This window comes from Saccopteryx leptura, chromosome 13, assembly GCF_036850995.1.
Source record: "Saccopteryx leptura isolate mSacLep1 chromosome 13, mSacLep1_pri_phased_curated, whole genome shotgun sequence".
NCBI classification, from domain to species: domain Eukaryota; kingdom Metazoa; phylum Chordata; class Mammalia; order Chiroptera; family Emballonuridae; genus Saccopteryx; species Saccopteryx leptura.
Window position 1 is genome coordinate 27,613,182 of NC_089515.1, and position 13,662 is coordinate 27,626,843.

The window sequence follows — 13,662 nt, forward strand, 5'->3', positions numbered from 1 at the left end:
TCTCTGGTCCGAGCCTCTCCTTCCCTCTCCCAACCTATACAGTCAGTTGTCAAACTGCCCAGGAATGAACGGAACCATTTCTTTTCTTTTCTTTTTTTTTAAGATTTTTTATTTATTCATTATGGAGAGGAGAGAGAGAGAGAGAGAGAGAGAGAGAAGAGGGGGGAGGAGCAGGAAGCATCAACTCCCATATGTGCCTTGACCAGGCAAGCCTAGGGTTTTGAACCGGCAACCTCAGCGTTTCCAGGTTGACGCTTTATCCACTTCGCCACCACAGGTCAGGCCCATTTCTTTTCTTTTTGATCAAATATGTTGTCAAGGCTCTAGTTTGAACACTCGAGTAGTATGGTGACCATGCTAAACTGATGCATTATTGATATCCTGAAGGAATCTGTAATAGAGTATATCCTCTTCGCCTGTCTCTCCCCTCTTCTCCCCACTTTACCTAAAACTGTTTTCTTTGCCTTCTACTTCAACCATGTCACCCACGTTCATATGTCATGTTGCTCGTGGCCATGAAAGCTTTCTGGTCATCTAACCCTCTGTCCTGGTTCATGTTTTTTAGTGTAATGTCATCTTCATCTTCCACAATGATAAAGTGTATCACTTTTCTGCCCCCCCACTTTCCCCTGGAGATTCTTCTACTGCGATCTCCAGTCTTTTCTGAAGATTGTGCCAAATATATGACATGGTGGTTAATCACATAACTCCTGTATAACACGTGACTGTGTGAGATAATTGGATAGAAATATCTCATTTGTATATGAGACCATTTAGGTTGATCTTACGAGGCAAATACTGTTACTTTCTACATTTTATTGGAGAAGAAAATGAGGTTCAGAGAAGTTAAGTGACTTAAAGGCTACACTTTGATGAAATGACAGACCCAGGGATTGAAATCCAATTCTTAACTCTTGTCCTTACACCTGCTACTATTCCTCCTCATCTCTAACTGGTCTGTGTACAGTATTTCTCTGCTGTTGAATATTCTATCTGTTCATAAATGGTGATTTGGATTAATAATTTGTCTTTACTCATTATAAGTGCATTGAAATTAGGCAGTAGCTCTGTTGGGGTTGTTAGTCTTGTTCTGTAGCGTGTTTTGTAGTCTATCTATGCTCAGGAAAGATCCTTCTTTCTTTCTTTTTTTTAAGTGAGAGAGGTGATAAGCACACTCCCACATGTGCCCCAACCGGGATCCATCCAGCAACCCCATCTGGGGCTGATGCTCAAGTACTGAGCTATTTTTAGCACCTGAAGCTGATGTGCTTTAATGAAGCTATCCTTAGCACTGCACCCAGGGGCCACACTTGAACCAATCGAGTCACTGGCTGTAGGAGAGGAAGAGAGAGAGAAGGGGAAGAGGGAAAGGGAGGAAAAGCAGATGGTCACTTCTCCTGTGGGCTCTGGCTGGGAATCGAACCCAGGATGTCCATGCAGCGGACCAATGCTCTATCTACTGAACCACTGGCCTGGGCCAGGAAAGAGCTTTCTTAACTCACCAATTTGACTCATTCCCTAGTCCTCAAATACCGGAAGGGCGATGAAGATAGTCTCATGGAGAAAATTTCTAAACTGAACATCCACTCCATCATCAAGAAATCCAACCGAGTTAGCAGTCACCTGAAGCACCTCACTGGATTTGCTCCACAGGTGAGAGTCCTGCACTGGAAGGTTCACCATGTCTTTGGCAGCTTTTCAGGGCTCCACGGGGCAGCCTGCATGGTGTCAGTTGGCACAACTCCCCTCGTAGTCCCTCCCGGGTGTTTGCTGGCTGGTAGATAAAGGACCTGCAGCTCCTGGGTATGTCGGTCTTCTGTCCATGCCTTGGTGAGGTGCCAGCATACAAAGGCAAGTCAGAAGGCCAAATCAGTCACTATATACTTATTGTGGTTTTGGACACCCATCTAAGCTTATAATTTATTTAGGGAGATAAAATGAAAATTACAGACCCATTCAGCTAGAAGGGATTTAAGAGCTCACCTGAGTTCAATACCATATGTCACACATAAGGGACTTAGTGATTTGAAAAACAATTAATGGACAGTGCTGAGGGTAGATCTGAAGTCTCCAGACTTCATTCATGATACAGTGTATACACGATACCAGTCATGGAAAATGCAAGCTGGCAAAAAGTCAGTTGCTAAGTTCTGCAGTTTGTTTGCTACATGCTGTAGTTCTTAAGAAAACAGGAGCTCAGTGAGCGTGAGCTGCCTATTGGCAAGAGATTTAATCTAAGCCTTAAGTAAGGAAGGGGACAGGGTAGGCATAGGAAGAGCGAGGGCAAGCCAGGCAAGGCAGCAACACGGGGCGAAGTCACAGAATCGGCCAATGTGGCAGGTGCCAGAGAGGATGGTGAAGAAAGCCACCTGGCCAGAGCCCAGGGCCTCCGTCAGGAGCCGAGGCGGAAGCTGTGTGGGCTGGGGCAGAGGGGCTGGTGTATTTTGGAGATCTCTCAAAGCCATTTAGAGGTTTTAATTTCCTCCGATTCAGGAAAACATCAAGAGGTGTTTAAATGTGAACTGAGAAGCAGAATAGAGGCAGAGGCAGGATCAAAGGGACCAGAGGGAAAGTGGGCAGAGGGAAAGGGGAGGAGAGGATGGGATCAGAGAAGGGAAAGAGGTTGGTGAAATTATATAGACATAACACAGCGTTAGAGAGCAGAAGAGCAAATCCTGGAGGGAAGAGGGGAGGGCATTGGGGGTGGGGGATAGGGGGATGTTGAGGGGGACACGGGGGGGGGTATATTCGTTGGGACACTTGAATCTATATGTAAACACAATAAAATAAAAATTTTTTAAAAAGAGGTGTTTAAATTTAATTTAGTATGATTCTGGGAAACATCAAAGGTTTAAAATTTAAATAAAAGATGTCCTAAGAAAGATACTTTTGCCAACAGATAAGGTAGATTGAGGGAGAATTCAAGATCTGCTAATAGCACTTGTTTATTTTGAATAGATAAAAGATGAAGCATTTGAAGAAACAGAAAAGAACTTCCGAATGCAAGAAAGATTGATCAAATCTTTTATCCGAGACCTGTCTCTCTACCTCCAGCATATCCGGGTGAGTGAAGCCATCGCACTAGTGAGGGTCACATATGGTGTTATTCAGTCCTCTTTCTGTTCATTCTGCATGTTGTTGGATTCAAATGACCATTATGCCATGACACACTTTTATTGGAATTCCTATAGGTTGTATAGTTAATAACCTTTAGAAGGTCAGCACTGTTGTGTTCATTTTAAAGTGGCCCAGCCCTTCCTCCGTCACAATCCTCATCACTATTTTCCCCCTGTGTCCAGTTACGTAAGAAGCACTTATCACAGTCCATTTTGTCAAATCATTTTGAAGAGTTCCTATGGAGGTCTTTCTAATAACATTCATTTCCAGTTTATTTGGCTGGTCTTCAGAAGGCCTCAGGTCAATGGACTGGGTGGGGTCTGGAGGGCCAGCGGCGCCCAGGGGATCAAGCCTGGGCGTCCTGCCTCATCCCAGGACAGTGCTTCCTCATGAAGTCAGAACCACGGCCAGGCTCCGTTCTGTTCATATTTCTCGTTTCTCTGTTCAGTTTATAGAATGGTGTTAACATACTTATATGATGCACCCCTGTCCCTCACATATAAAAATCTCATCCTATGAAAGTTTTCTTAAAAAGAGGTCCTCTGCTTTTAAAAAAAGAATCTTTGCCTGACCAGGCGGTGGCGCAGTGGATAGAGCGTCGGACTGGAATGCGGAAGGCCCAGGTTCGAGACCCCGAGGTCACTAGCTTGAACGCGGGCTCATCTGGTTTGAGCAAAGCTCACCAGCTTGGACCCACCCAAGGTCGCTGGCTCAAGCAAAGGGTTACTCGGTCTGCTGAAGGCCCACGGTCAAGGCACATATGAGAAAGCAATCAATGAACAACTAAGGTGTTGCAATGCGCAACGAAAAACTAATGATTGATGCTTCTCATCTCTCCGTTCCTGTCTGTCTGTCCCTGTCTATCCCTCTCTCTGACTCTCTGTCTCTGGGAAAAAAAACCAAGAAATTAAAAAAAAGAATCTTTTTTTTTTTACTAAGTAAATGGTATAAACTTCAAAAGGTACCAAAGGGATAAGTAACAAGTAAAAATAATTATTCTTCCCGCCGGTCTCCTAGTCGTCTTTAATTGAGGCAAGTGCCGTGTGTGTGTGTGTGTGTGTGTGTGTGTGTTACACATTGGTGAGTAGCTTAGGTTTTGCACATAATAGCATCATTTGGGAAGTCAGTCTATACCTGTACGCACAAGAGCTGCCTTACTCTTTTCTTTTTACAGCATAATATTTCATTGGATGGATAATATATTTAACTAGTCCCCTATTGATAGTCATTTGGATTTTAGTTACAAAAATTAGAAACATTGGCACAGGAATATCCTTGTAGATGCATAATTTTCTGATTTATGTGAGTATATCTGAAAGCCAGAGTACTCGATTTTCTGACAAATCATGACAGTGTAAATTTTGCTAGATATTGTTGATGTGTGTATAAAATATATATTAATGTAGGAAACGGTTTCCCCGTCCCTGGCTAATGCACAGTGTTATCAAAATTAAGGTGTCTTATTTTGTCTAAATGATGGGTATAAACACATTATTTTAATATAATTAAAATTTTCATTTCTTTGAATGAAAGTTGAGGATATTTTCTTATTTAAGTCACTGTATTTCTTTTTCTGTGATTTGTTTCTATTTGGGGGGTACTTACTTACTGATTTGTTAGTTGGAGAAAATAGCCCTATGTCTGAGATGATGGTTTTCAAATATTTCCCCCAAGTTTGTTGCTTTTGAGTTCACTTAAAGTGTTTTCTCTGTGTATAAGTTTCACTTTTGTGTAGTCTATGAAGTTTTATGACTTGTTAGTTCTGTCTCACTTAAAAAGGCCTTTCCTATTCTGTGATAATAAAAACAAATATCTCCTATGTTTTAGTGCCTTTATCGTTTTTTTAAATGTTAGTGTTAATGACTTAGTTAGAATTCACTTTAGTATATAAAGGGTTTTAGGTAGGGATTCACCTTTATTTTTTCACAATTGGCTATCCAGTTGTCACCATTTATTAAGTAGTCCCATTGATTTGAAATGCCCCTACATTTCCTTTAAATATCAAACTCTCTCCCTTCACATGTAAAAACTCGTTACTATACCTTTTAGAAAGTAATTTATTAAAAATTAGGGTTTATGAAATTTAAGGAGCACACTGGCTGCAAGTGAGAGATTTGACAAAAAAATATTCGGAGAACCACCACGTATGTTCCCTTGTTTGAGACTTGACTCTATCGTTCCTCTACTTGGTACCTCCCCTGTTGGCTGTTTTCTCTCCATGTTTTCTAAATGTATAGCAAGTGTACACCCAAGACCCCACCTCTTAAAAGGCTCATCTGCATAGCAGTGGGTGGTAGCATTTTGAGGTGGGACACAAGTAACATTGACAGCCATTTGAAGGGCAGATGAGATTGGTTCGGACTACTAACAGTGGAAGTTGAAGGAGAAAATGTTGAACAGTTTCATCACTGACATAAAATGAAAAGGCCCTGCCAGTAATAGCATTAGATAATAGATTGGCTGATAGAAAGAGCCAGCGAGAACGTAAGCTGAGGGTCACTGACAGTGTAATTTGGTCTCTACATTGACATATGGACTGACATATTGCGACTTCAACATTCCTTTAAAAGAATAAGTGGAAGCCTTGGCCGGATGGCTCAGTTGGTTAGAGCATCATCCCGAAGCACAGAATGTTGCAGGTTTGATCCCTGGTCAGGGTACATACAAGAACAGATCAATGTTCCTGTCTCTTTCTCTCTCTCCCCTCTCTCCATTCCTCTCTCCCTAAAATCAAGAAATAAAATAAAGTACAATTTAAAAAAGTAAAAGAATAAGGGGACATCATGTTTCACATTAATTCTCTCACTTGGGGGAAATTAGAAAGCTTTCCCACTTTGCCTTTCCAGTGGAACACTGACTTTATTTATGTGTACAGACAGAGGACTTACAGACAAGCAGTCTAAAATATGGTAAAATGAAATATCAAACCAATGGATGAGGCACTGAGATTTTTGTTTCAGGGACTTCATTTACCTTTGATATATATTAATAGACTTTTAGATTTTATTTGGGTTAACATCAAAATAATAAGGTTTCCCAGAACTCAAGTAAAGAAGGCAGAAGTTCAGCATTCTTTCAAGTAGCCAAAGAGAATCAGCTTGGGATTTAAAAGTTGTCGGGACCGCCAGGAGGTATTTGCTAGGCATTGTTATTTTTTCAGCATCTTTATAATTAAGTCCTGCCTCCACATTAGTAAATTGTATTGTGTGTAAGGCGGTGTTTTAGCAAGAGCAATCAGGAGTGCTGAGGCCGAGTGTGGAGAGCAAGGCTGTCATTACCCACAGGGCAGGGACAGTTGTTTGTGAGAAGGTGACAGCTTGGGCTAAGACTTGAGAGCAGGGTGACTGTTTATTATTATAATCCTACAGGAATCTTCTTGACTCTAATTCAGCAATTTACTTTTTGATGCATTCAGAAACCTCAAATTAGGGACATAGAGAAATGCTAAAGAGATGATAAAAGCTGTCACCAATTTTTCCGTAATTAAAAGTTTTTTCATGTGCTCGTAAACCATAGTTCATGAGAGTATGCTTGAAATGCTACACGATACAGAAAAATTTTAATTCCGGAGCCCTTTTGTCCCAGCTGCTCTCCAGGATGGATGGTGAAAGCCAGAGCATTCTGTTTGAGCTCGTTTGTGTTTGTTTCTGCCTGGCTCCAGGAATCAGCCTGCGTCAAAGTGGTGGCCGCTGTGAGCATGTGGGACGTGTGCGTGGAGAAGGGACACAAGGACCTGGAACAGTTCGAGAAGGTGCATCGCTACATCAGTGACCAGCTCTTCACAGGTTTTGTAAGTGACTGTCTTCCACACACTTGTCGTGGGTGGCTCCTCTTCCTGGGCCCCTTCTGACGTCTGGCTCATGGAAAAGGGAATTCCACAAAACATGCTCTGCATCGGAGTCCTGGCCACCCTCCAGGACACTTCTGTCAGGATCTTATATTCAAACAGGACTTTCAGTAGGTTAAAGGGACAGGTAGGACCTATTTGTATTCATACAAATAACTTAAAAAGGAACGTTTGACCTGGAAATGCTGAGGTCGCCGGTTCAAAACCCTGGGCTTGCCTGGTCAAGGCACATATGGGAGTTGATGCTTCCAGCTCCTCCCCCCCTTCTCTCTCTCTGTCTCTCTCTCCTCTCTCTCTCTGTCTCTCTCTCTCCTCTCTAAAAATGAATAAAATAAAAAAATAAATTAATTAATTAATTTAAAAAAAAGGAATGTTTGAGCCTGACCGGGAGGTGACGCAGTGGATAGATCATCAGACCCAGGTTCGAGACCCCAAGGTCGCCAGTTTGAGCACGGGCTCATCTGGTTTGAGCAAGACTCACCAGCTTGAGCCTAAGGTCGCTGGCTTGAGCAAGGGGTCACTCAGTCTGCTGTAGCCTCCTGGTTGAGGCAGGTATGAGGAAGCAATCAATGAACAACTAAGCAGACTAAGGCGCCTCCACGAAGAATTGATACTTCTCATCTCTCTCCCTTCCTGTCTGTCTGTCCCTATCTGACTCTGTCTCTGTCACAAAAAAAAAAAAAGCAACGTTTGAGAATTGTTAAGAGGTTAACAAATAGATCTTTGAGATTGTACAAACTAAAGAAGTACTGAAGGCCAAATTGTTGGGAAATTCTAAATAGATACGCAGTTGACCCTTGGACAACACAGGTTTGAAATACACGGGTCCACTTACACACAGACTTTTCTCTTTTTTCTTTTAAATTTTTTTTTTTTTTGAGGGAGGGAGAAAGAGAAAGAGAGAAAAGAGAGATGAAAAGCACCAACTTGTAGTTGCTTCATTTTGGTTGTACATTGATTGCTTCTCATATGTGCCTTGACTGGGGTGCTCAAGCCGAGCCAGCGACCCTACACTCAAGCCAGCGACCTAGGGTTCCAAACTAGGGACCTCAGCATTCTGGGTCAACACTCTATCCACTGCATCAACACTGGTTAGGCCAGACTTTTTTCAATAAATCCTATCAATGTATTTGATTTTTCTTATGATTTTCTTAACATTTTTTCTCTATCTTACGTTACTGTAAGAATACAGATTGTATTACATATAACATACAAAGTATGTGTTAATTGACTGTTGGTATGGCTTCTAGTCAATAGTAGGCTTTTAATAGTACAGTTTTGGGGGAGTCAAAAGTTATACATGGATTTTCAACTGTACAGGAAGTCGGTACCCCTAACCCCTGCGTTGTTCAAGAGTCAAGTGTATGTGGTATTTGTTTGGTCCCAAGTAGGAGGACATTGGTGGGGTTGATAGTATCTTATAGATACCTGAATGGCTTGAAGCTGAAGAAAACATGCACTCAGGACCTGACAGGTGACCTAACATTAGCATTTTAAAAAATAACTAAGTTCCTATTTATGTTTTTTATGTGTCGATACCCTGCCCTCAATGTCTGTCCCACTGGAAAGAATTAAAGAGAAAAATCCTTTGAAAAATGAAAACAGATATTACCAACTAGCCGTGTTCAGAAAAGGTGTGAGAAAGTTTCTCTAGCCTTGGTTTATGTAAACAACTAAATCTAATTCAAGCTACAGAGACATCTGTGCATAGGAAGTGATACCAGACAGACTGTTACATCTGGGTTGTAATGCAATCATAATTTTTTTTTTCTTCAAGAGAGCGAGAGAGCCTGACCTGTGGTGGCGCAGTGGATAAAGCATCGACCTGGAAATGCTGAGGTCGCTGGGTTGAAACCCTGGGCTTGCCTGGTCAAGGCACATATGGGAGTTGATGCTTCCTGCTCCTCTCCCCTTCTCTCTGTCTCTCCTCTCTCTCTCTCTCCTTCTCCTCTCTAAAATGAATAAATAAAAAAATAAAAAAAAAGAGCGAGAGAGACAGACAGGAAGGGAGAGAGATGAAAAGCATCAATTTGTAGTTGCAGTATTTTAGTTGTTCTTTGATTGCTTTCTCATATTTACCTTGACCGGGGGGTGGGGCTACAGCCAAGCCAGTGACCCCTTGCTCAAGTCAGAGACCTTGGGCTCAAGCCAGCTACATGGGGTCACATCTGTGATCCCACACTCAAGCCAGCGACCTTGGGGTTTTGAACCTGGGTCTTCAGTATCCCAGGTTTATGAGTATCCACTGCGCCACCGCCTGGTCAGCCATTGCAACCATCATATTAATGTGTGTGGTTTAGCATTTGATACCAATTGCATAGCTAAGGAGGGATTAGCATATTTTATAAACTCTGGTGTGAGCAAATTGTTGGGTGAAAAGTTGTACATTGAGCAGTTTTGTGGAGTAGGTACATGCCCCTGGTATCAGGTAAGTAGGACACTGTTGGGTCATGGTCACCCGTGTGCTCTAGGAATAAAGCCGGTGGTACAGGACATAACAAAATGAGCCTGAGGAGTATTTTGGAAAATAACAACCACGGACTACTGAGCAGCGCGCCTTTCTTCTCCCTACAGAAGGAGAGGACGGAGCGGCTTGTCATCTCCCCCCTGAATCAGCTGCTGAGCATGTTTACGGGGCCCCACAAGCTGGTGCAGAAGCGCTTCGACAAGCTGCTGGACTTCTATAACTGTACGGAGCGAGCGGAGAAGCTCAAGGACAAGAAGACTCTGGAGGAGCTGCAGTCGGCCCGGAACAACTACGAGGCCCTGAATGCGCAGCTGCTGGACGAGCTGCCCAAGTTCCACCAGTACGCGCAGAGCCTCTTCACCAACTGCATCCACGGCTACGCCGAGGCGCACTGCGACTTCGTGCGCCAGGCCCTGGAGCAGCTGCAGCCGCTGCTCTCGGTGAGTCCCTGGTTCCCCCTGCGGAGAGTTCCTCCCCGGTAGTTCCCCTGCTTTTTTTCTGGAAAGGCACAGTAGGGTTGTTTGAGACATTATGCAAACTAGGTAGATGAACTGTGTTATTAGGTCAAGCCCGGTAGGAATTGGATTCTTGATCCCTTGATGGTGCGGTGAAGCCCAGGGCTTGTAACGGCCCTCCGCCCCGCGCAGTCCCTAGGAGAGCCGGCCAGGTGCTCGCACCGGGCTGCCGCGCTGGTAGCTTACACGGAGTGACTGCTGCTGAACTTCAGCTCACAGTGGCTTCATGAGGCTGCCCGTCCTGGGATCTTTCACGCGTGTTCTCGTCTTTCCTCTATCTCCGCGCTTCCCACGGACTCCAGTTACTCAAAGTCGCCGGCCGGGAGGGGAATTTGATTGCCGTCTTCCATGAAGAGCACAGCCGAGTTCTGCAGCAACTCCAAGTTTTCACCTTCTTCCCAGAGACTCTCCCAGCGAGCAGGAGGCCGTTTGAGAGGAGGACCGTGGACCGCCAGTCTGCTCGGAAGCCGCTCCTGGGCCTGGTGAGTCCAGAGCTAGAGAAGGGGCCCAGGGCCTAGTGTGAGAAGGTGAGCCATGGAGCGAGGCCACCTGGGCGCAGATCCCAGCACAGACGCTTCACTCACCGTGTGTCTTTGAGCAAGGACCTTACCCTCCGTGCCTTGGCTTCTTTGTCTTTAAAACACAGGTGATAATTACGCCTGCATCATAGAGGTATAATGAGGTTTGAGTTCATATATGCAAAGCACTCAGAAATTGCCTGGCAATTAATAAGCACTCTATAAGTAAGCTGTTGTCATTGTTATTTTTAATATTGATGGATCCAGCTCTGTCTCTACAGATTAGCAATTTAATAGCAGTTTAAATACTTCACAGTAAATGGAGACTAAAGGTTGTTGAGTTCCCATCTGTTAGGCTCATCCACGCAAATATTCACTGTTACTGAGCATCACCTACCACAGATGTGCCTGCTGGGGCCACCTATGGTTCCCTCGCACTTGATGGGGACTTCCAAATGGCTCTGAAAGCGTTTTTGGATTTTAGTCTAGACAGTAAAAGGAGTTAGGAAAGTGTTAGTATTTTGATGAATGAATGAAGGGACTGACTTAAGGGTGTGTTCCTTCTGCCACGCCTCCCTGTTTTTGATCAGGTATTAGAAGAGGTAATTATCTGATCTACTGACACAGTTCACGGCTGACTGCTTTTTCACCTGGACTTGTATGTATTTGTAAATGCAATTCCTCCGTATTTTGAAACCTTTGGTAAAATACGCCGGATGACATCAGGTCAGAATCTGAAAGACTGAGACTGCCTTTGTTTATAGTATTTTTGCCCCATGTAATCTCATAGACATTCATTGATACTACCTTACAAGGGAGAATCAAATTTATTATTATTTTTTTACTTTATTTTATTTTTATGATTATTATTGGTTTTTATAGATGGGGAAGGTCAGCATGAGGAAAGTCTCGGTTGTTTAGCTTCATAGAGCAAACTACAAGAAGAAGACCTGGTTAATTTTAACCACATTTTTGTATTACAAGGTAACAGGGTACAACTGTGTGTTTTTTCTTAACAGCTACAAAGGCACCAAAGCGTGACTAAGAGATCATGATTTGTACCCAGCTGCCTGAGGGCTCAGGCACAGGCACGTCTGTCTGGTAGCGAGCAGCCGGTTGTCACGGCCCCATCTCTAGACTCTGGTGTTAGGATTCAGTGTGGCAGCTGGGATGGGGAGGGCTTTCATCGATGGTATGGATTTCTTGCATTGCCTTTCAGCCAAGTTACCTGCTGCAGTCGGAAGAGCTCCGGGCCTCTCTTCTGGCGAGGTACCCCCCAGAAAAACTCTTCCAGGCGGACCGGAACTTCAATGCTGCCCAAGACCTGGATGTCTCTCTTCTGGAAGGTGACCTGGTGGGCGTGATCAAAAAGAAGGACCCCATGGGCAGTCAGAACCGCTGGCTGATTGACAATGGAGGTAAGAGTGTGGGCATCAGGTTACTGTAACTCTAAGTGAGGAGGATTTGGGCTGCACCTGAACCCTGGCCAGGCCAGGAAAAAAAATATGAGAGCCTTTGATTAAAGGGAAATGTAACCTTGAAAGTTCTATTCATCGCTAGAGAGTGAGTGTAATGCCCAAGTCATCACTGAAACAAAACCTGTCTTCAGTTTTGTTTCTGTTTTTACAAATTCCAGAGGGATTCCGTTTCTTCCCTTGCAAGATCTGCCCACGTCTTCCAGCTCCGACAGGCGGTGGGTGCTGCCTGGTGGGGACTGTGCCCTCACGTCCTGGTCTGAGCAAACCACACCATGAGCTGCCCTCTTCCGTGTTCTGAGAATGTGTTTTATGAGTGTGCAAATTTAAAACCTGTAAGAGAGAGCCTGATCAGGCGGTGGCACAGTGGATAGAGCGTCGGACTGAGATGCCAAGGACCCAGGTTTGAGACCCCGAGGTTGCCAGCTTGAGCACAGGCTCATCTGGTTTGAGCAAAAAGCTCACCAGCTTGGACCCAAAGTCGGTGGCTTGAGCAAGGGGTTACTCGGTCTGCTGAAGGCCCACGGTCAAGGCACATATGAGAAAGCAATCAATGAACAACTAAGGTGTCACAATGAAAAACTGATGATTGATGCTTCTCATCTCTCTCCATTCCTGTCTGTCTGTCCCTATCTATCCCTCTCTCTGACTCTCTCTCTGTCCCTAAAAAAAAAAAAAAACTGTAGGAAAGAGGTTTTTGTTTGCTTTTTGAGATTTTTTTTTCCCCTATAACAATATGACCTCATGACCATTCAGGGAATGACCTTTAAACAGCTCATAGCTTTTTTTTTTTTTTTTTTCAGAGACAGAGAGTGAGTCAGAGAGAGGGATAAACAGGGACAGACAGACAGGAACGGAGAGAGATGAGAAGCATCAATCATTAGTTTTTCATTGCGCATTGCAACACCTTAGTTGTTCATTGATTGCTTTCTCATATGTGCCTTGACCGTGGGCCTTCAGCAGACTGAGTAACCCCTTGCTGGAGCCAGCGACCTTGGGTTCAAGCTGGTGGGCTTTTTGCTCAAACCAGATGAGCCCGCGCTCAAGCTGGTGAGCTCGGGGTCTCAAACCTGGGTCTTCCACATCCCAGTCCGACGCTCTGTCCACTGCGCCACTGCCTGGTCAGGCACAGCCCATAGCTTTTTTTGTCTTGTGGGGGGCATGAGGAAGATGTACAGAATATAGAGAAAAGTGCGAAGAATAATACTGATCCATAATCCTTTTCCCACATTTCCAAAATCTCAAAAGCTGGGAAAAATCGAAGTTTTTATTTTTTTCAGAACTTGTTTGCCATAACCTGCCTAATCTGAACTTATTTGGTCGCAAAAAAGTGAATATGATAATATGAGGCTATTTATACTTGTTACTGGTCCTTTGTGAAGAGTCAGATTTTGTTACAGAAATATTAATGGATTTTAATATGGGGTACTGACCCTGTTCAGCATATTATGAAATATACAGTATATATAAATTCCAAAACACACCTGGTCCTAAGCATTTTAGATATGGATTGTGGGCATATAGAATAAATATCTATGTTCTCATTGACCAGAACTGAACAACATTTTAGCATTTCTCAATTTCTTTAAAAGTATTTGGGGTTTTTTTTTCTCCCCCTATTCCTGCTTACCAAAAATATAGAGATTGGAATGGGAAAGGAAGGTCAAAGGCTGGGGCCTTCCAGGGTGGTGGACAGGTGAGACACTGAGGGGTTCATGGACAG

The 13,662-nt window shown here is 43.8% G+C and overlaps 1 protein-coding gene across 2 annotated transcripts in view; it reads left to right on the forward strand.

Moving 5' to 3' along the window:
* The window catches only part of DNMBP (dynamin binding protein), a 119,418-nt gene that overhangs the window by 100,793 nt on the left and 4,963 nt on the right, over positions 1-13,662 (forward strand). For both annotated transcript variants that reach the window (XM_066355536.1, XM_066355537.1), the window contains 6 exons: positions 1,523-1,653; positions 2,959-3,063; positions 6,779-6,907; positions 9,539-9,871; positions 10,249-10,428; positions 11,684-11,882. In XM_066355536.1, the coding sequence (XP_066211633.1) occupies positions 1,523-1,653; positions 2,959-3,063; positions 6,779-6,907; positions 9,539-9,871; positions 10,249-10,428; positions 11,684-11,882 (1,077 nt within the window). The remainder of the gene's footprint in view (positions 1-1,522; positions 1,654-2,958; positions 3,064-6,778; positions 6,908-9,538; positions 9,872-10,248; positions 10,429-11,683; positions 11,883-13,662) is intronic.